Consider the following 21,942-nt stretch of genomic DNA (forward strand, 5'->3'; position numbering starts at 1 on the left):
AGCAGGAATATTGAATTCTATAAGTGAAACTGTGGGAAATCTAACACACATTTAAAGAAACGGGTCCTGTCCTATTGTATGTGTTTGCTCTTTGTGGCTCGTGTTCCAGATCTTTACCCTGCAGCTCTTCAGGTTTTGAATTTTGCATGTTGAGAAATAAGGATGAAAGACAGCATTGAGAGTTTCCCCCTAGAAATTGTTTCCTTTTTACTAATTGTTCTATTTAGTCTCAGAGTCAGAATATTTCTGTGTTGTGTATTTGGGAGATTCCCTGTTTGAGGAGGAAATGAAACAGCCCCGTGTGAGTGAGATGCTTTTGATGTGTTACGAGAGTGCGACGTGATTTTATTGCCCTTCAAGGTATAGTCCTGAAGCTCAGACTGTGAATGTGTGTGCTGCATCATTTGCCTCTGTCTCTGCTGTACATCATTTGCAATAACTATTTCCTTGCACTGTAACAAGCTTTCTGCTTTGCTTACCCTGAATAGCCCAAAGCAGCTTCAAGACAGTGAACAGCAGCTCTGCATTAACGACGTATGAATTAACACGTAAGTGCACATTGCCTTTAGATGAGACTCTTTGTAACAGTTCAAAATACACTATAGGCAAACTCCTGTGGCTCTCCTCAGTGGATCTAGCAGAAACCAACACAGATTAATGATTCTGCCTTCTTGGGTTTCTTTTTCTTTGAGCTTTTGCTTTCTCTACATCAAGAGACATTGATAATGCAAGTAGGTAGCTGTTGTAAAAATGTGGCTTCTGGGAAGGTAAAACATTATTGACTGTAACAACCCAGTATTGCTGATGCTAAATGAATTTTGATTTGCTTGCTACATATTTTGCAGTCCATCTGAGCTTAGCTGTATCACATCATTAGTCCTATGTTTTCAGCATTGCAACATTTAGGCACTCCATGGAGTAGGAGACCAGCTTAGGGAGGGTCCAATGAATTTATGTGCATCTCCAGAGGTGTTTTCAATTGGAAATGAATAAAATAGCATTCGACAGAGCTAAAAGGCAAGTTTCTTTGTAGTGGTGATGGTTCACTAGATAAATTTTGCCCAAGGCTTTTGAGTCACAGATTGTGATGGGCTTCAAAAAAATGAAGCCCTATCCCTACTGAAACTTACATGCATGAACTCACATGTGTTCCATTTTCTTCCACATCCAGTTAACACTAAAATCTCCCTTGTGGTTTTCCATGGCAGCAATTAGAGTTTCCGTGTACAAGCTGCCCAGTACTGTATCCCATATAGCTTACCATTTTTTGTTTGTTTGTTTAAGAACAAAGCATCATTTATGGTCACTTGCTTGCTACATGTTTTACAGTCCATCTGTTTTTAGTGGTATCCCATCAAAAAGTGAGTGATGTTATCAGGTATCATTTACTGTTTGCCCGACACCAGAGAGTGATGCTGGACTCTGAGTCAGCTATGAGAGCTCAACACTTGTAAATGTTTCTGTGAAAGTGAAATTAGACTTATTGACCCTCCCCAGCCTGCTGGCTTGCTGTCACCACAGAGGTAAGGGTGCTCTGTGATTCATAAAGAGTAAAAAAAATATTGACAAAGGGAGAAGTTGGGACCTCCAGCCATGTGTGTCTTGATTCATGGCTCATTTGAATACAGCAATTTATATTATTGGTCAGTCTCTCACTCTAATTTCACTGTTAAATATTTTAGATGATAAATATTCCTTTTAGGATTGAGTCGTTCATTCTGGAAGTGCAAAATCTGAAATTAAACTGCTGAGGTTCTGCTCCCCCTGATGATGTTGACATGATTCTACTCCACCTTCATTTGCACCTACTAATTACCCTCATACAGTTGGGTTTTTCTAGATCTTTCCTTCACACAGCTCTCACTCTCCTACCATCTGTCAGAGTAGTTTCTATGTGGCAGCAAAGAGATTGGTTATCTGGTGGCCATATGGAGTCCAGCCCTCAAATTCTCCTTTCTCTGGGTGATTGATGTTCAGGCTGTGGTCGCTCTGAAGGAGAAGGATGCCCGGGCAGCACTTCAAGTGGGATTCCAGATCCTGCTGCAGATCTTCTGCACCCTGTTTCAGCAGTGACACTCCTGAGCAGTGCAGCTCCTGAATGACTCCCCAGATGAAAGTCCCTAAGGTTAGGCAGAGGCTTGAAGCTCTGTTCTTTCCTACCAGTAGACATCAAAAGGAGTCCATATGTCGAACATTCAGAGGAGAATCTTACCTTTTTCTGTCATTAAAAATGACCTAGAGATGCTCCTCTAGCTCATTACCCACCAGGAACTATTCCCCTTCCTGAAGGAACACTGTGAGGAAACACTGGAAAATCCTGCCATTTCATTGCAAAGTCTTTTCATAATTATGCAAATCCTGCTGTGATAGGTGAATTCAGGAAGGGTGGAAGCAGAGACTGCACTAATTGCACTGTTTCATGCTGTATTTCACAAGAGAGAGGGCTGGTGATAACGAGTTGGTGGAGTCTAAAAAATACCTGTAATACAGTATAAATAACTGCATATAATTTAATCTTTTGGTTTGCAGAGTTGAAGAAATACAAGAGATATGAAGTATTAATGACAGCATATAATGTCATTGGTGAGAGCCCTACCAGCACCCCAGTGGAAGTGTTTGTGGGCGAAGCAGGTAGGTAAAAGAAAAATTAGTTGATGGGGTTTTTTAAGTACTGATGTGTTTTAATATTCTCTAGATAATATTTAATATTTGTCCAGGAAATGAATTATTTTTAAAAATTCCCTGTTCATGGTCACTAGCAGTTTTTTGTAGTGTCTTCTCCTGGACTAGGTTGGTACTGACAGTCTCTTGCCATTTGAAAGCAGCTGGTCTACACAAATAAAGGAGAAAAGGCATTTGAAAGAAAGGAGTTTTTGCAGTTGCAGGAGGATGACTGTTCATACCAAGTTAGCTTGAGGGAAAAATTGACTCAAGTTAAAGAAGTGAAAAGTGGAGCACAGGAAAACCATGAGGGAAAAGAAACCAAACTACAAATGAAGGAAGACTTGGGAAGCTGGTGCTGTTATTTTCTAGCTCTCTGGGTAGAGACACTGCCTGTGCTCCACACCTTGCTGTGGCTTTGTGCTCCTGAAACCAAGCAGACATTGTGTCCAGTTTGGTGGTAGCTCTGGAGGCACAGATGGTGGTTGCTCCCAGGAGCACACAGACCCTGCACCTGCAGCCAGGCTCTGCAGAAGCTGAGGGTTGGTGCCACTGCTCACACTCTTACTTGGTACAGGTCTGGTGCACTAATCCAGGCTGTGTGGATGAAATGTAACTTACTGATCATTCTTAAATCCCTCCATTGGAATGCTGGAGGTGGAAATGGGGATGAGACAATTAACTAGACACCTCTTTGAATGCTTTGTGAAACAGGTGATTTGGCAGAGCCCAGATATACCCCAGCTGAGACTCTGGCTGGGAGGCATGAGCTCCATGTCCTCCCTGCAGCCACAAGAGTGGTGCCCTATTTATGGTGACCCCAGCTGGAGAGAGGCTGGGGCCAAAACAGCTGTTAGTTCTGGTATCCATTTCTGCAGCAGCATCTTTTGAAGCTCGGAACAAGACCAGGCAGCATGGACCCTCCTGTTGTTCTGTCTGCTACCCTGAACAAATCTGATCACACTTTTATTTCTCTGTCTCAAGACTAGGATGTAGAAGCTACCAAACCCAGCACTCATTCATTTTATTATTATTATTCACTAAACATTCTATTGCTCAAAACTAAGCAAAGTATTTTTTTTTTCTTCTTTTAAACTCTACTGCACTTTTTTTTTAACTCTACTTAACCTTTCATTTCAAATTTGGTGCAGCATTCATTATCTTTCTCTGAAAACATCATAAATTAATCACAGCAGCCTGGTTCTGTAGAGACAGCTGGCAATATTTACATTTTTTTTTCTAGTTTACTGCTGCTCCAACTTCTGCAACTGCAGCAAAGAAAGCTCCAAGTGGAGCCAACTGTATCTGGCTTCAAAATACATTTTTGCTTCAGAGCTAAGCATCTCACTGCTGCAAATGGAGCCAGCCCAGGCATTTGTACACATGTACATGGCACAGAAAATCAGCTGGGGACAGCAAGGAAATGCTGTTACATCGTGTCTTTTAATCCCATGGCCCTGGTCTATCCTCTGTCACTCAGACAGGGAACAGGGCAGTGGAAGGAGCCACATTTGAGGGTGGAAACTGAGATATCCAGGAGACCTTCTCCCCCAGGCAGAGCTGGTATATCTGAAGTTGTAGAGTGACTCAGATGGTTTTTTTAGAGAGTGGATTTACCTCTGGTTAGGGATAATCTAGGCTTGTGTGGCAGAAGTGATGAATGTTGGATCTTCCTGCCGATTTTCACTCTTGTTGTGTGAAGTTATTATGCTTTGTTATATAACTGCCTCTTCCACCTCCAGAACTGGCTGTGATTTATCCTGTGAGCAAAGTGATTGGTGCTGGTATTGCAATTTAAGTTTTAAATTGATTTGTGACACCTTTGAGTTAAAGTGTGCTGTGGAAATACTAGGGTGGTTTTTTTTTTCTTGTTGTTACTGTTTGCTTGATGTTCTTACCCATGGTAAAGGCAGTTAAGCAGCTTGCTGGAAAAAAAATGGCTCTGCTTAACTTCAGCAATGGGGCTTCCATGTTAAAAATAGAGAAACCCTGTGCTGACTAGACAGGCATGGCACTAAACACAAAATGACTGAAGAGAGCCAGTCCCTGGTCTGAAGGTCCCAGATAAATTATGTCTCAGTACTGGTAAATGTGCTTTGTGCTGCCAGGAGGGCTGCAGTAATTCTGGGAGGTGCAAGAACTTTCCTCTCCCAGTTGTAAAAGCTGAATATACAGCACATGCTTTTGGGGCAATGTGCTGGGTTTAGGTCAGCTCAGCCAAAATACCCAATTCTGTGCATTTCTGGTGGGTGTTTCATAGAGTTGGGGGGGGGAGAGTGGGGGCAAGAATGCTGATGGTTTATGTGCTGTTCAGCTGCAGTGTTTGGTGCAGCCAGACAAGGGATGCTGAAGGAGCAGTGTCTGGGATTCCTTCCTTCCCTCTTGCACTCTCCCCTGTTAGATATCAAGATTTTCCTATCCTTGTATCTTGAGTTTTACAATAAAAGCTCCAGTAGGCAATGGAGCTCCCTGACACACACACACACACACACACACACACACAAAATTACATAAATACATGAAGAAAAATATTCAAGCCAACCTCCTGGAAGTTTTTCTAATCAAATGAGTGATAAGCACCCAAATGGGGAGTTTCTCTTGAGCCCTGGAGTGTTGCTGAGCTGTACTCCAGCCAACAGCCTCCTTGGGCAGCCCAAGTGCTCAGGTCTCACTTGCCTCTGACTGATGGGCAGGGGGAAATTTTGGGAGAGAACCACCTGCTGGTAAGCAACGGGCCAGACATGGGTACCAGACCTCTGGATCCTGATTGGCCTGGTGCATAAGGGAGCTGGATGCAAGTGGTTTGGATTTTTTTAGCTGTTTGGGGTTTTTTTGATCAAAACCTTTTCCTTGCTAAAGTTGCCCACAAGATCCAAGCCCCAGCATAAGCTGCATTTTTAGTTCTACCTGGCCATTTGCAAAACCCACTGATGTGGGGAGCAGTTCCTTCCCTGTGCCAAGAGAGTGGGCTGGGAGTGAGTCCTTGTGCTCAGCACTGCCAGGAGGGATGTGCTGCCTGCTCAGTCCCAGCAGAGCTGCTGTGCTTCCCTGCCTGCCTCCAGCACCTGCATCCCTCTCCTCCACAGACCAGAAGATCTTCCTAAAGCCACCTTTTTAGAGCTGGCTGTGGCTCTGCCCCCCTCATTAGAGAGCCATGTGCCTCTCCCAGCAAATGACAGGGAACTGGCCGGGTGCCACTGGCAGCAGGGAGGCAGGGAGGCACAGCCCCTAGGTGAGCCCCCTCCTCGCCTGCTTCATTCATTCAGCAGCTGAGCTGTCAGGGATGCTGGTTGCACGGGGAAGGCAGGGAGTGCTGAGGCTGGGAACTGATATTCATCCCAGCCCTAAATGCAGCTGCTACCAGAGGTGCTGTTCTGCTCGACTGAAATTAAGACTCTGTTAGAGCAGCCACTATATCAAGAGCATTATTCTACCAGGTTGCTGTCACCAGCTGATTGTGTGGTGGGCTCTGGAGTTCAGGAGACTCCACTACCTGCATTTTAATTAAGCAGGAATCACAGGTTTGGGGCAGGAGTGTTTCATCTAATTTGGGAAGGTGAATAAAAGGGAAGGTGGCAATACAAATCCTGTGCTAATAAACCTGCAGCCTCCAGCGCTTCTCCCCTATACTGCAAAGCTGCTCTGGATGAAAAATAATGGACTTCATAATTTCTTCCAGCAGCTGCTGCTGGAGGAGAGAGCATGTGTGTGGAGAGGAGGCAGCAGAAGGGGTGAAGTGCACCAAGAGGCACTAGCCTTTAAACAGGTTGCAAATCCATTAGCGTGAAGAAGGGAGTGATGTGTGTCATTATAACTGATGGTGACATTGGTGACCTTCAGAATTCACAAGAACAGATGAGGCTGCTTTATTGTTGTTGTTCTGTTTAATAATGATCTCTGAGAGCTGGTTCTGCAATGGGAAAGAGAAGGAGTAAAAAGAGCTGGAAGACAAAGACTTCTGAGAAGTCCTCCTTTGAAATGCTGCTTGGTTGCTGGTATCATTTTTTGGAAAACCAGGTTTTCTGGCCATCTCACTCTTCACAGTGAAACTGTAGCTTGGAAAGAATGGGAGTGGGACAGGAGGAGTGACTGCTTCTTATCTCTCTTTTCTTACCATCTTCAAACACCTAAATTTACTTCTTACTGCAAATCTTGCAAATGCCAAAGCAAATTTCCCTGTTGTGATATCTGCCCTCCTGCCTGCAGCTCCACAGGTGCTCCCAGAGTTCCCAAACTGTTGTGTCCACCTGTAGCTGATGCATGGGTGGAAGCTCAGCTCTGCCATGAGCTCAGAGCTTCTTTGCCATCTCCAACATTTCACAGGCAAGGAGTAGAAACAATTTGGAAAGCTCCAAGACCAAAAAAAGTTATTTGGGTTTGGGAAAGAGAAGACAAAATACAGCAAAGAAGCTGTGCAAAGGAGAAAAACAGCCTCATAAAGAAGCAAAGACTTGAATCCAAGCACCTGACTCTCCTTTATGAACTGCTTCTAGCAAAGAGCTCTTGTGCCTTCTTGCCTGATTATCTGCTCAAGCAAGTTCCCTTTGTCCCTTGCACTAATGCCAGAGAAGGTTCTCAGAACAAGGCTGCTTTGTTCTTGAGTGTCTTCATCTGTTTCTGCAGGCCCCACAGTTTGTATGTGTTCATACAAAATACCCTACATGGTGTCACTTCTCCATTGTAGGTCACTTCCCAGAGAAAGGAGTCCTTCAGCACTACCTTGGGACCCCTTTTCTCTTGAAGCTTGGAAGCTTCATCTCCTTCCCTTCCCCAAACGTAGCTGAGAAGATGCTGTGCAAAGAAGTCCCCTGAGCCTCCTTCTTAAGAGTCTATGAGAGGAATGACAACATTTCAATGCATCAGAGCTGACAGGTTCAGTCAGCCTGTTGTGACCCTCTTGGTTGTTTTCTCCTGTCTGGGACACGTGGGTTGTGCCTCTCCTAGACTGACTGTGCTGATGCAGATAGGGAGCATGTTCCTGCTGGCCCAGCTGGAAGAGCTGGGTGAGCATTTCCTCCCAGATGCCACTGGAAGAGGGAAGAGCAGGATTATTGTGGCCATTTCACATTGCAGTAGTCTAAAACCTGTCAGCCTAGGGACAGTATCTTTCCTTGATAAACAAACTGGGATGGAGAGAAAGAATTGGAAAGTAGTGTAATAAATAAATCATTGGTTTCAGGCTTTGCTCAGAATTTAAACAAAGGGAGTGACCTTCCTTGAAGCTTTAAAAGCATCAAGCCTTTGAAATGTGAATATATTTGCCTTTTAATTGTTGATACTTCTGAACATCAGAAAAAAAATGGCTACTTTGGGGGGATGACAGGGTGTTTGAAACTTCGATATTTTTTTTTTCCTTCCCTGCTCCACCCTTAAATTTAAAGAGTCTGCAGAGCTGTTCCAATACTGTGCTCAACTGTGAATAAGCTCTAAACAGCTGTCCTGGGAACACCCTGTTCCAAACATGACAATGAACTTTCATCCTGTCCCCAGTGTTTTTCTCCCTAAGGAGGAGATCCTCCTCTGAGCTCAGAGTTCAAGATCCAAGCCATGTTCTCCAACAACGCACTAAAAGAGAGTAAAATCAGAGCAGAGCAAGAAAGGGAAACTATAGGAAGATGGAGGGGAAAAAAAAGTGGTGAGACATTTCCTCTTTGGACTGGGGAAAAAAGCCTCTTTCCAGTTTCTCTTGCATTACTGGATACCATTCCAGCTGTGTCCCAACAGCCTTCAATTTTTGAGAGTAGGGTCAGACATGGGGTACATCCTGACAGTATTTCTTGATGGATTTTGAACTCTTCCAGACTGACTCTACCCATGGTTTCCCCTTGGGACTTGTCTGCAGCAAGTCCAATTTGAATTTGTTGTTCCCATCTCTGCAGCTCCACTGGTGGTAATAGCTGTGGAGATAGCACGGGGCTGCAGCAGCTAATCCTACAGGGTTGTGACAGGGTAGTAAAAAATAACAAACTAAAGTATTTCTACATTAGAGTGCTTGCTTGTGTACTGCTGGTGTTGCTGCACTGCTGGGAAATTATGGATATGAATTTCTGTACAAACCTTGGCTTCCTTTTCTACCACAACTGGCTAGGGTTTTTTTAAGGGTAGTTTTTACATTCTTCATCTGTTTGCAGATGAGTGCAAAAGTTTCATAAGTAAACTTCCAAATGTGGTAGCTTAGCTCAGCAGCTGCTCTTATAATGGTAAGACAGCAAGTAACTGTGCCAGCATGAGTCTGTGCAAGAAGTGTCCTTAATGTCAACGTGTCAAAAAGACATTCCTGCAGCTCTCTGGAGACTGAAATGTAATGTCAAGGCAGAAGGAAGCAAAGTCTAAGTGTGAGTCGTTCTGCTGTCAAAGCAAGTTATTCTACCATATAGGAAAAGGAATTTTAAGAGAATGTACTGGAAAGCAGTGTCCAGATTGAGACATAGGTTTGATGGGTTTATCTGACATTTTTAATTCTCCATTGACAGACCAGAAGCTCCCTAAAATGATTTGCAATGTTGTCCTGCTGCAAGTAAAAGCTGAACTCGCGCCTCATTAACAGCTCGTTAAGTTGTTAATATTGGTCATAAGCAGCCTTTGGTACAGCACGATGCTTTATACAGTGCAGCAGCTCCTGCTTAGCTCTGCTTTAATTGCCTCTTTTTATCACATCTCAACCTAGGAAAGATGTTACTGTCCAAGCAAAAATATCATCAGTTTTTGATCAACTGAGGTTGCTCATCTCTGCCACTGCTATTGCTGGCGTGGGTGGTGTTGGGCTGCAATTGCCACGCAACCTTTTGCTCAGATGATGAACTTCTGTCTCACAAACCACACAATTCAATGTCAGATTTCAGTGCTGACTGTAGCCCACGACAGGCAGACTATCCATCCTCAAATTCATCAACAAGACTCCTGTCTTTGTTCTGGGGCTGGTGTGAGCAGCAGTGGGAGGAGCAGGACAAATTACCTGTTCTGCTGCAATGTGATATGGCCTGTGAAGAACCGAGTGCAGGGACACCCCTGCACAGTACACAGAGGGCAGAGGGATGAGAAACTTGATTGTGCATGCAAAGCCTCACTGAAGTAACAGCAGAGCTACTCCATTAAAAGCAAAAGAATTAACCTTCTTTTCAAAAACACGAGCAATCAGTAGTAAAGTGAAACGGACCATGAATTGCACTGGTAAAGAAGTGGGGAAGCCCCTGGCTGGTAACTCATATTCAAGCAGACACAGGCTGGATGGAGTTTGAGTGTTTTTAACTAAAGGGTTATATTTGCAGCCAAATTTCTATTTCCTCTAATTGCACCGTCCTGCTCGGCTTGTTTTCAGTCATCCTGGGATATGTGAGCAAAATGTTGTATTTTCAGATGGGTCTCAACTCCTGTGGCTTTGCCTCCTCTGCACAGCTTTGCTGTGAAGCCAGCTGTGGAGAAACACAGTTGGTTTTCTTTTCTGACATCTGTTTGCTGTATCCATCGTCAATCATGGAACTGGAGGCAGTTCAGGTTGCCTGTTGTAGACTAAAAACAAAAAAAGTTGCCATTTTTTCCTTATGAAAGTACAAATAAGCAATATTCGAAAATATTTTGGCCACAGGAAGCTGGACAGAGATGATGTGGGGGTTTAGAACCACAGTAAGGAGCTCAGGGAGGCAAAATAAACAACGAGAAAACTTTCTCTCAAAACTGAGAAAATGCAAATTTAATCTCTCTCTCCCCAGGAGCACGAGATCACAGTCCCTGATGGGCTCCCTGGGGTTCCCTGACCATTGCAATCTGTAAATCCTAAATTAATCCCTCAAGGGGGTGAGCTACCCAAACTTGCATCAAAGGCCACAGCAAAAGGTTATCACAGTGGCAGATCTCACCTGCTCAGTTTGACTTTTTTGGATGCAGCTTTTAACATTTGGTAGATGGCAAACCCAGTGGAGATTCGCTCTAATTATTTTACACCCTCTCTGGACTTCAGTGAAGCTTAAGGAGTCATTGATGTTTATTAGGCTTTAGCAGGTGCTGCTGTTACTGTTAGTGAGCATTCAGCGGGTGCTTTTGTTTGCTGCTGTAAACTCATGGCATGATGATATTAAAGAATGGAATTAACTAATTATAGTCACTGGAACATTAATACAAATGGAGGAGAAGTTTTGGGAACTGGAGAGCTTGTGAAAATAGTCCAAAGTAGTTAATTTTGCCTCTGTCTGATGGGTAGACTCTTTTTAAGAGAGTTAAGAGTGGTACTTCCACACCCAATGCTGTTCCCACTGCTCCCCATGCACATGAGGGAGGATCAGGCCAGAGCATCAAAAGCTCAGCAATTCTTCACCATCCTTTGCACCCTGGAACCACCTTCAGTCCCTTCTTCAGGGTGGCTCCTGCACTTCTCAGAGCTGGTGCTGCCCTCAGTTACCCAACTTCCACTCTGGGTCAGTTCCAGTAGCTTTAACTGAGCTAACCTGATGTGTGTGGCTGGAAGTGAGAGGGGATTTTTGCTGGTAGGTTGTTTGTGCATACCTAAAGCTTGTCAGACTCTTGCTATTCCTGCTCATGGGTCCATCTCTGCTGACTGATAGGCTGCCTGCTTGAGAGTGATCATATCCTTGTTGACACAAACAAAATAGAGGAAAAAGCTCTTTGACTATTTTTCCCCCTTCCTGTTTTAACCACCTGCGTGTCCTTTCCCAAGACAGTCTGACAGGTCTGTAAGAGCTTTACTTTGGGACAGGCACTCTCAGTCTCTTGATGGATAATCTCAGTATGCAATGTGATAGCCTGTTTTATGTTTGTGTTAGCTAAGTAGAACTGTGGGCTCCAGCCAAAGAAAAGTGTGTGGGGTTTGTCTGCAGGCTCTAATTGTTTCTCAGTGCTGCTCTATGAGATCCACCTCAGTTGTAGGCATTGAAACCCCATCACAGTAACTGTTCCTGCATCGTGTCTGTCCCATGAAAATCCTGGATTGCACATGGCTTGTTGGGAAAAGCTGCACCCCATATTCAAAGATTTGTAATCACAGCAACAGTGTTTTCACCACTGCTGGAAAGGCTGGTGAGGGACAGGATGAGAATTACTTCTGCTTGAGTCACTTGCCGATTTATGAAGGTTCTTCATGAATAAGTCATATCTGTGGAGGTTTCCTCAGAACATGATTGCCTCCTCAGTTTAAAAAAATGGCACTGGCAAATAACCTCCTACAGTCTGGATCTGTGGAAAGGATACTCCGTTTCTAGTCCTTGTTTCATTTCAGTGTTTTTCCAATAATGTGAACGTCATCTCTCCCTCCCCCTCATACCTCTGCAGATGGCTGAGGACATGCTGAGTCAATGTTGGGAAACTTTCCAGTGCTAAGCAAAGAAGGGAATGTTACATTTGGGTATCATTTGCAGCTGCTTTTATTTATGCTTTTTCATTACTTTAATACCCTTAAAAATTTGATGAGGCAAAACAGCCACTGCACTGGGTGTGGTAATACAGGGAGGGGGCCAGGTGTTTGCCTCCCTGGGTAACATGGCACAGAGGAAAGGAACTGCAGGTGTGCTAGATTCCCTAAGTCCCCTTCTTCTCTGCCAAGGTAGGTTTGTCTGTTTATATTTCTATTTTTGCATCAATTAGATTGTGCTCCCTCTTTGTCAGTGTTCATGAGGATAAGAGAGGTGTTGTTCTGGTCCTTCTTCTGTTGGCTTCCATTGTCTCTTGTAAACTGGGAAAGGTTTCCATTCCTCTTACACTGATCTATGCAACTGTGTAAATCAACACACACAGCAACATCCCTGGAAAAAGGATGATTTCCCATTAAAACCTGGCTATTTCCAGTTGCTTTATATGCACACACACACACACACAGAGTAGGAGGTTTGGCTTCTCAAAGATGGGGGAGACCAGATTGCTCCTCTCTCAAGACTTCTTTCCAGTTGCAGGGCAACACAAGCCTGCTGAAGTTGTTGACTGGCAGACCACTAGGTTTTGGTGCCAAATTTTCTTGTCCTAAATAAGAGGGTAGGAGCACTTGGGTCCAAAGTTAGCAAAAAGAGTTGCTTTGGAGGTGTTAAGACTCAGACACAAAAGGGGTGGGTCTTACAGTGCCTGCCTTCTTGCATCCAAAATATGTCTGAGTGGTGTCTGAGAAGGTGCAGTCCTTGGGAAAAGCATGTACTTTCCTCACAAAATGTAGCCTGGCTTAAAACAGCCGGAAATTGGTGGGAAACATCTTTTCCATTCTAAATATAGCTCTGTCACAGCAGAAAGCAGCTTTGCAGTCACTGTTTTTGAAGCACAATTAACTAATTGTTATTGAACTACTCAGCGCCGCTCACGCCGCACTCCTGATGGCACAGAGGTACTGCTGCATGGGGGGAGCCTTCCTTGCTCCCACATCCCTTCCACAGGCACTGTAAGAAAATGGCCAATAAACAATGAACATTTTTCTCCTGCTGCTTTTCCTTCATGGTAAGGCTGGCTGCAGATGCACCTTTTTGCTCTTCCTTAGGTGGTGCCACCCTTGGGTCCCTTCTCTAAGCCCATATGGCAAGAAAACAACTTGGATTTCTCTTTGCCCATTCAACAGAGCAGTCTTGCTGTTTTATCTTGTGAGCTCCCGTTTGTTTTGTTGTGTTTGGCTTTTACAATCCACTTAAGTGTTGTTTATCTGTGCCATAACTTGAGGCCAGTGGCAGCAATAGAGGAAGAAACAACCTCCTCTCCACGGCACCACAGGGACAGAACTTAGATGCGGTGAGGATGGTTGAGGGGAAGCATTTAACAGATAACTAAGCCAAGAGTTGTTTTAAGAGTTATTAAAACAGGGATATGCTGGCAGAGTTTGTGTGGGGATGGCAGGGGAATCTGGAAAGAGTTCAGTGACCAAGATTACATAAACATCTGACCAGTCAAGCTGATCTCAGTGTGATGCTGGAGGGTGGCTTGTCTGAGCCCTCTCCAAATCCTTTGCAGCTCTGACTTCCATGACTGCCAGGAAGCAGTGTGTAAACTTTGGAGGTGCTGCATGTGGGTGCTTTATATGTCAGCACATGCTACGTTGGATATTGCTGTGTCTTCTCCCTCCTTGTTGTAGATAAGATTACAGCTGATATGTCTGAACATGCTGCAACCTCCATTATAATGGGTAGACATCCAGATTAGAGGCATTTTAGGCCTGGAGCTGTGTCTTTGTTCTGTGTTTATGCAACACATTGTGCAATGAGATTCTGGCCTCTGGGTGCTAACACCAAAATGCAAATACATTGATTACTAGGGAATAAAAGCAGACGTGTTCACAAAAGCATGCTTTGATGAACTGGGCAGGGGGGGAAAGCTTGCTGCATAGAAAAGGATCAGAGGTCTTTACAAAACAGAAATTTGCTTGGGATTGTTTGGGGCTGTGGGATCAAGCTGATGCACAGAAAATCTTCAGTGTCTTTCAACAGCATTTTTTTCCCCTCGTTTTCTGCCTGCATGTTCATTTAAACGGAATGAGTACCTGGGAATCTTGTCTTAGACTCATCTGTGAATTTCCTGACATAATACTGGCTTTATAGAAACAATTAGAAAATCAGTAGAGAAATCCTTCGCTAGCCAGAAGTCTGAGCAGATGTAAGAGCAGCAAGGAATGCTTCATGAAAACAGTTATTAAGTTTACCCAATGAATCACAAGGATTTGTAGCCTACCTGTGCTACAGAGCACCGTGGCAACTGTCACTAAGAAAAGGAACAGTAGTTTCATATTGAAGAAAAGCCCTCAGTGCCACACAGCAAATATCCCAAGCAAGCAGGAAGAAAAACTAAGGTGGACCTTCTGCACTGCACGGAGCTGTGGCATGGACAGGCCAGTAGGGGTTTTAAACACCTTCTCTTTAAAGGTTATATGCATTTGCAAGCTCAGATTGACTGCTGAGTGAGCAGAAGCTGTTCAGTATGACTGGAAAATGAGCGCAGTGATATGTTTAAATGTGGATTTAGATGTGTGACTTTACTCATGGGCTCATTTTGATTCTCTTGCATTTCCAATAGGTTTGTCTTTACTTGATCCTGCCATCATCCCAGTCCAAATGATGATGGTTTTGTTTTTATCTAATTACTATACAACCTGCTCAGCCTTCTCCTTACTTTTTGGCTGAGAGAGAGTTTCAAGGAGACCATTTCCAAGGTGAAATGCAATGAGATAAGAAATGTTTACAAATATCTGCATGAGATTCCAAGGCAGGATCTGCACAGCATCAGACTTCATAAACACATACCTTTTTTTTCAGGGAAAGTGAAGTACTTTTCACCTGCCAAGAGCTGAGTTTGGACCCTCAGGGGTCTGTGTCACTCCTGTTTTAGTTGATAATGTCACTAACACCTAAAGCAGTGTGAGGTGTGCAGCTTTAACCTTGCTTTTTATGCATTCATGATTTCAACAGCCAAGAAAAAGAAATCAAAGCTCAGTAATCTCGAACTGCATTCCTAGAAGGTAAAAGGCTTTTCAATTCACCTTTAAAATGCACTTGCTTTTATTGGCACAGGCTGTCCATACACACAGTGAATGGTTTGGGGTTTCAAACAGGTAGACTCTTTAGGGATGTGTTTCCTTCCTTTTAAAGTATTTCATTTCACCCTCAGTGTAACGTGCTGTCTGCACAGAGCCACTTCAGGCATGAGCAGCACTTTTCTGCTGTCCTTGCTGTTAACAAGAAATCTGTGCTTAGAAGAGGGACGACACATCAGCATTTGAAAGTTGAGCAGAGGGACAGGCTCACAGGGCACAAAACCAAACCATTTGCATCTCGTCGATGCTCTGGGGTAGCAAACAGAAATGTCTTTTTTCACAGCTTTTTTTATATAGATACATTTTTTTCTCCATCAAATTTTCCACCACCATGCCAGCAAAAGTGCAGCTCCAGCAGCAAGGGTGTCAGTGGAGAATGATCACTGGCAGTTTTTCACCATTGTGTCTCTTAGACGTGCTCCAAAAAGGGTTTGAGGAGCAGTGGTGTTTTTCTGGCAGCTGCCTGCACACACCTGCTCCTCTAATGGTCCCTCAGAAGCAGCAATTGTTGCAGGCTGGCACATGGGATCCAAAGAAAAATGCTATTGTAGATGCTGCTTCAGACCTGGGTATTGAGAGCACTTTGGAGCTGTCAGCTCAGGACAGCCGTGCCACTGCCTAGGAAGAAAACACACAGCTGAACTGAGCCATTTTCTTCAGTGATTGGATGTATTTCTGTTCCCCTGAGCACGTCATCTTCTGCAAATCTCTGAGATGTATTTTCAGATTTGTCCTGTGTGATAAGTTTGGCCTCCCACCCTGGTGTGTGCTGTGAAAGTCTCAAAATCTTGCCAGTTTTGGTCCTTGGCAGATGGGTGCTCCATTGCACCAAGAGGAGCCTGCTGGGTACCTGCTCCCTTCCTCCCTGCGAGTGCAGAGGGGAGGGCAGCAATTACCCCAGTGCACCCCTGTCAACAAGCTGTATTTCACTGGTCATTGTCACCTTGTGCATTCCCTACAAAAAGGAAACAAACAAACAAAAAAAATGTAACAAATAGTTTTAACCAAGCAGTGGGATGAAGGCTATTTTCAATTTTACCTTTCACATTTAATTGTACAGCAATAATTTTGCCATCGAGTTTGCCGATGGCAAACATGCAAAAGACATTAACTTTATTTATGTTTTGGATTATTAATGTGGCTGTTAAAATTCCTCCAGTTAGTTTTGATTGAATTGTTTTTTTGTGCGATTCTGTCGTTTAATGGAGCGGTAAATAAGAATTTCTGATAATGAGCCCAAGCATCTGTCACAACAACCTGGTGCTGGTTATTAACATTTCCATTAACGGCAGGGTGGGCAGTGATAATATGGAAACCACACAGTTAGAACAAAATAAATAGTTGGTGTCAGGCTGAGTGGGTGTTAATTACTATTTTATTTTATAACTCTGGGGGGAGGGAGTATTGGTAGAAAAGTGTGACTTATGAAGGTCATTCTTTCTAAAGAAAGAAGTCTCCAGAGGAAGAGATAACCGGGGCTATCTAATGGAGTAGGGAATGTTTTATCACTTCTATTTATGGCATGGAAAGGGGTAGGGAGAAAAAAGGCAGCTCTCTCAGGTGGTCTGGATCAGGGCTGCAGCACTGTGAGCCACGGAGAGAGGAGCTATGTACCCCTTGCCCTGCCTTTCTCTTCCTGCTCCTGGAGATTGAACAGGACACGCTCCAGCACCTTTCCTGCAAACAGAATGTGCTGGTTTGGTAAGACCTGCCAGAGGCAGAGACAGCAGGTTACGAAAACAGACCCTCCTTGCTAGCCACTGGGGAAGCAAATCCACCTGCACCATGTTGGATCCCAACAAAGGGAAGGATGCTGGGATCCAGGTGCACTCAGAGATTGGGTTTTTAGCACAGCACATTGCAAAGAAGAAATGTCACTGGGAGCCAGAGAGGGCCAGCAGGTACAGGAGGAGGTATAATCAAAGCTGAGCTAACAAGTAGCCAACTGAAAATCACTTGGTCATACATAAAATATTACTTGAATTGATCAGCATCTGACTGGTTTGGGAGGTAATTTTAGGCAGTGTCTTGGCCCTGAGTCCTGGAGCCTTGTAACCAGACTGTTGAGGAGCTTTGCTGCCAGTGGGAGGCCGGGCTGGGGGATCAGGGGCTGCTGTGCTTTCAGGAGGGGCTGGTCAGGAGCCCAGTGTCACTGCCAAGGGCAAGCCCCAATGGTGCTGTAGAATGAAGACAAAATCCTCCTTTTCCAAGGCTGCTGGCAGGATTGAGTTGATTCAGTGTCCAACCTAGTCTATGTGGGACAGAACATACCACCTCGGGCAGCTTGGCTGCTCCAAGGTCCACGTGTGCTGAGGCGTCCCTGGGATCCAGATACCTCCAGGGCTGACTCTGTCAGCTGGCTTGTGGCATAAACAGAGCCTGGCTGGGGTCCTTCTGCAAATGGAAAAATTGCAACCTGGATATGAACTAGTTTTGCTTGTCATTATTAATTCTTCTGTCCTCCTTTCTCTCTAGCACCAGCGCTGGCCCCACAGAACATCCAAGTAAACTCCCTTTCTGCAAGCCAGCTGGAGCTCACCTGGGACCCCCCTCCTGCTGAGAGCCAAAATGGGAACATCCAGGGCTACAAGGCAATCCTCCTCTTTCTGCTCATTTCATTTATCTTGTTTGGCATTGCTATTGCTTCTGAGATAGCTCCACAAAATACAGTTGCCCTCACTGCATAAGGCAAATTAAAACAGCAGTCAGCCTGCAGAACAGAAATAGCACTAAGTCCCAAAATAAAAAGAAAGAGAATGCTACTGGGGGCAAGGAAAGGAATAGTGTGTTGTGTGGGCAAGAGCAGCATGGGGAAACAGGGTATGCAGATAAGGAGGCAGCTCCCCTTACACAGGCAATATATCTGCTCCAAAAAGCAACAGACACACAAGAGCTAGGGGCAAGAAATGTATTATAGAAAATGAGCTGAGCTTTCTATCCATCAAATGTTGCAAGCTATTAGGAAAAGCAGAACTTTCTCCAAGCTAGAAGACTGAGCCAGGTCAGATTTCAGAGGAATTATTTCATTTGCTTAACTCTAACAAAATCAAAACACAGTATTAATTGCATTTGCTTCAGAGGAGATGAGCACGTTGCAGAGGCATGATGTTTAGCTTCTCCAGCATGAGAATGGACCCTCAGAGAGTGGAAATGGGCAAGTCTACAAACACTGGAGCTTGGCTTGGGTTCAGTGTCTGGCTCTCCATTTCTCCATGAATTTAGGTCCATAAGCAAAGCCAAGCCAAGCCAATGTGAATAATCTGGCATCCTTTCTTGGCAGTAACAAGCATCCTTATATATCAATTCATGTTCTTTTTCTTTTGTATGCATATAGATGGCTCTAACAGTTCAGCTTGTAGAGCCAAGGTGGAGTCTTGTTTTGGCTCATTCTCTCAACTTTCTGGCTTGCTTTGGCCTGTTGCAACACTCTCATTGCCAGGCTGTCCAATAAGTAGGGCTGGCACAACTTTTCCTCCTGGAAATGAATTCTCCAAAGCCTAATTTTATGGAATCAGGGCAAAAATTATGTAAAGGAAGAAAGAGAAAAAAGTACCTTAAGGAACTTTAGAGAAAGTCTGCATTACCCTCTTCAGGAAGGATTTTCTTGGCTATCCTGTGAACACAAATGGTGAAACCATTGTGTGCATCTGGAGATGAATTAGTAGGTCAAGGGAGGTTCTTTTCCCCCTCTATTCTGCCCTGGTGAAGCTGCATCTGGAATATTGTGTCCAGTTCTGGGCCTCTCAGTTCAAGAAGGACAGGGAAATGCTTGAAAGAGGCCAGTGCAGAGCCACAAAGATGATGAAGGGAGTGGAACATCTCCCTTATGAGGAAAGGCTGAGGAAGCTGGGTCTCTTTAGCTTGGAAGAGACTGAGGGGCAACCTCATCAATGTTTACAAATATGTCAAGGGGGAGTGTCCTTCACTGGAGACATTCAAAACCCACCTGGACACATTCCTGTGTGATGTGCTCTGGGTGATCCTGCTCTGGCAGGGGGGGTTGGACTGGATGATCATTCAAGGTCCCTTCCAGCCCCTAAGATTCTGTGATTCTGGAACATCGTACCAGGATGCCAGTGCTGCCAGGCAGCTAGCATTTCAAGGAGAATTTAAAAACTGACCTCTTATCACTGAACTCTGGCAGCTCATATCTGCTGTCATTAGGCCCTATTCTTCAGCTTGTGCTCTGTTTTTGAGTGATGCACTTAGCTACGTGGTCGCTGGACTCGGGGGAATTTACCAAAGGAAGAGAAAAAGGTTGGGCATGTGGTGAAAATCATTAGAAAACCATTTCAGAGAGGAGTCCTTAAGACTGCACCATCTTTTATAGCTGCAATACCCAGACGTTAACTAGGCGTAAGATATACTAAAGCGTCTCATTGTCTCAACAGATTTATTACTGGGAGAGTGACACCCAAAATGACACGGAGAAAGTGAAGGTTCTTTTCCTCCCAGAGACAACCGTCCGGCTGAAAAACCTGACCAGCCACACGGGCTACATGGTCTGCATCTCTGCCTTCAACGCGGCCGGGGATGGCCCCAGGAGCAGCCCCTCGCAGGGCAGGACCCACCAGGCGGGTATGGGACAGGTTCTTGGCTCAAAGCACAGACCTGGTGGTGACCAGAGTGTGGCTGAGGGAAATGGGGGAGGCAGGAGGGGGCTGTGTCCACATCCACAGCTTTCAGATGGGTCATTACGTCGTGATGGTCTTGGAGGGGGAAAATGGGATTGAGTAAGTGGAGCGTGTGGGAAAGGGAAGGATATGGAGGAAATGAGAATGGGCTGGCGGTAGTGAAACCTTCATGAGGTGGCCAGAAGGAAATTGGGGGTCTGTTTCTGGCCTCTGCTGTCACACTTGAAAATCTGGCCATGGTGGGAGCACTCCAGCACAGGGTGAAGATGTTGCCCTTGTTGGTGGCTGCAAGGAGGTGTGCACCTGGGCTGTAAGTCCCCTGGTGTCCTTTTGAGGGTCTTTTCCTTCCGTGTCCTACCTCCTTGCTTGCTTTTGAGGTTCAGCTTCGCAGCTGAGTGGCTGTTTTTCTTAGGCCAGGCTGCATTTCGGATTGATTACAGGATACAATTGACAAATCCCATTCTCAGCTTGTTTCCTTCAGATTCAGGCTGGGTAAATAAACCAATGTTTTATAATATATATGTATATCAGATTGACTGTTCCTACTGCAATTCAATCTATCTGTAATCCTTTTAGCACCCAGTGCTCCCAGCTTCTTGGCGTTCTCTGAAATCACTTGCACTACACTCAATGTGTCTTGGGGAGAACCGACAGCAGCAAATGGAGTCCTGCAGGGTTATCGAGTAGTCTATGAGCCTTTGGCTCCTGTCCAGGGTAAGAACGACCTCCAATCATACATATTCATGAGGAAATGACAGAAAAGCACTGTAGTATCTTTTATCTCTGCCCAATTTCCTACTTGCTCTCTGCCGTCTTCCAAGAGAAGCCAGGTGGCAGAGGGTAAGTAAAACAATTCCCCTCTTGCCAAAGCTGTTCAGCAAACTGTAATGTTGTGCAATATAGCTTTTGTCTGTCCTCCCTCATTTTCTTGTACAAACTGTATTATCTGTGATTTGAAAAGTCATTTTACTGCCATCATTACCTGGTATGGGTGAAGAGGAAACTCAGCTTGAGAGTGCTTGCTTGTTTCCCCATGTTGCACTTGGAAATTGCAGAGTAGGCTCCATCCCAGAATAGTCATCAGACACATTTGTGTTGCTTATCACATCATGTGTCACTTCTGTTATCGCCAAGATTGCCCAGGCATCAAATGTGCTAGTCATCACTGGTAGCACTGCTGCTTCTGACAGGGGAGGAGAACTGGGATAGAGATTCAGCCGTGTCTATTTACATGGAATTTTCGAGCAGCACTTCTGCACCCAGCACCAGGTTTAAGCTCGACCACAACATTGTAGTGGCCACAAATGTTTCATTAATTTGCCAGAAAAGCAAAAGAGAAGGATTTGGCAATGTCTCTGAAAACAAACATAAAGGTGAATTAGAAAAGATTACAAAGTCTGTGGATAGTCTTATTAATATTTTTATATCCCTGGTAGATGGCCAGTAGTCCAATAGGATGTCCAACTTTGGCAGTGTGACAGCAGAAAGAGTAATTTCAGCCATTGCCAATCCATTTGAAACTGTTTTCCAAAGAAATAAGGGTATCCATCACTTGTATTTTCTTCTTCTGCAAGGAATAAAGATCTATATTATCTGAATATCCATGTCTCATGCACTGAGAAAGTTATATGCAGGAATGAAAGCACAAGAATAAAAGCACTTCCAGGCTTTATGGCTGGCAGGTCTGAGCACAAAGAGCTAATGCAGAAAGCATTTCTAATTCTGGCCAAGAAATGTGCAGAGGGTATGCAAGAGGCTTGGGCTGTTTGGGTATTTCCTGCCTCTTATTCATTCCTACACAGTGTTTAAGAACACATTTTTTTCTCGGAAAATATGAAAGTGTCAGGTCATGTTTTATCTGCATGTATTTGACTTAACATCCTCAGAATCATTGTTTTCTTTTCTTCTCTTCCTCACCTCTGCCAGTGCTGTCTCTGACTCTTGTCCCTCCTTCCCCTGTAGCCTTCTGATGTGAGCAGGGAGGTTGTGGAGGGTTTTTCCTCAGATTCTAAATTTTTGCCTAAATCTATTTTTCAGTTTCTACCCATTTGCTCTTGTGCCAACCTTTTTCTTTCAGCAAAGTATTTTTTCCTCCCACCAGGACAAGTAATCCCTCCCTTCACGCCACCATTTTTCTCTGAC

The 21,942-nt window shown here is 44.5% G+C and overlaps 1 protein-coding gene across 1 annotated transcript in view; it reads left to right on the plus strand.

The window, feature by feature from the left end:
* Positions 1–21,942, plus strand: part of SDK1 (sidekick cell adhesion molecule 1) — a 386,227-nt gene that overhangs the window by 340,669 nt on the left and 23,616 nt on the right. The window contains exons 34-38 of the mRNA XM_009993680.1: positions 489–548; positions 2,530–2,631; positions 17,642–17,757; positions 19,558–19,744; positions 20,377–20,514. Of these exons, the coding sequence (XP_009991982.1) occupies positions 489–548; positions 2,530–2,631; positions 17,642–17,757; positions 19,558–19,744; positions 20,377–20,514 (603 nt within the window). The remainder of the gene's footprint in view (positions 1–488; positions 549–2,529; positions 2,632–17,641; positions 17,758–19,557; positions 19,745–20,376; positions 20,515–21,942) is intronic.

The sequence above is a fragment of the Chaetura pelagica genome, unplaced genomic scaffold (genome assembly GCF_000747805.2).
Source record: "Chaetura pelagica isolate M959 unplaced genomic scaffold, ChaPel_1.0 scaffold213, whole genome shotgun sequence".
Classification (NCBI taxonomy): domain Eukaryota; kingdom Metazoa; phylum Chordata; class Aves; order Apodiformes; family Apodidae; genus Chaetura; species Chaetura pelagica.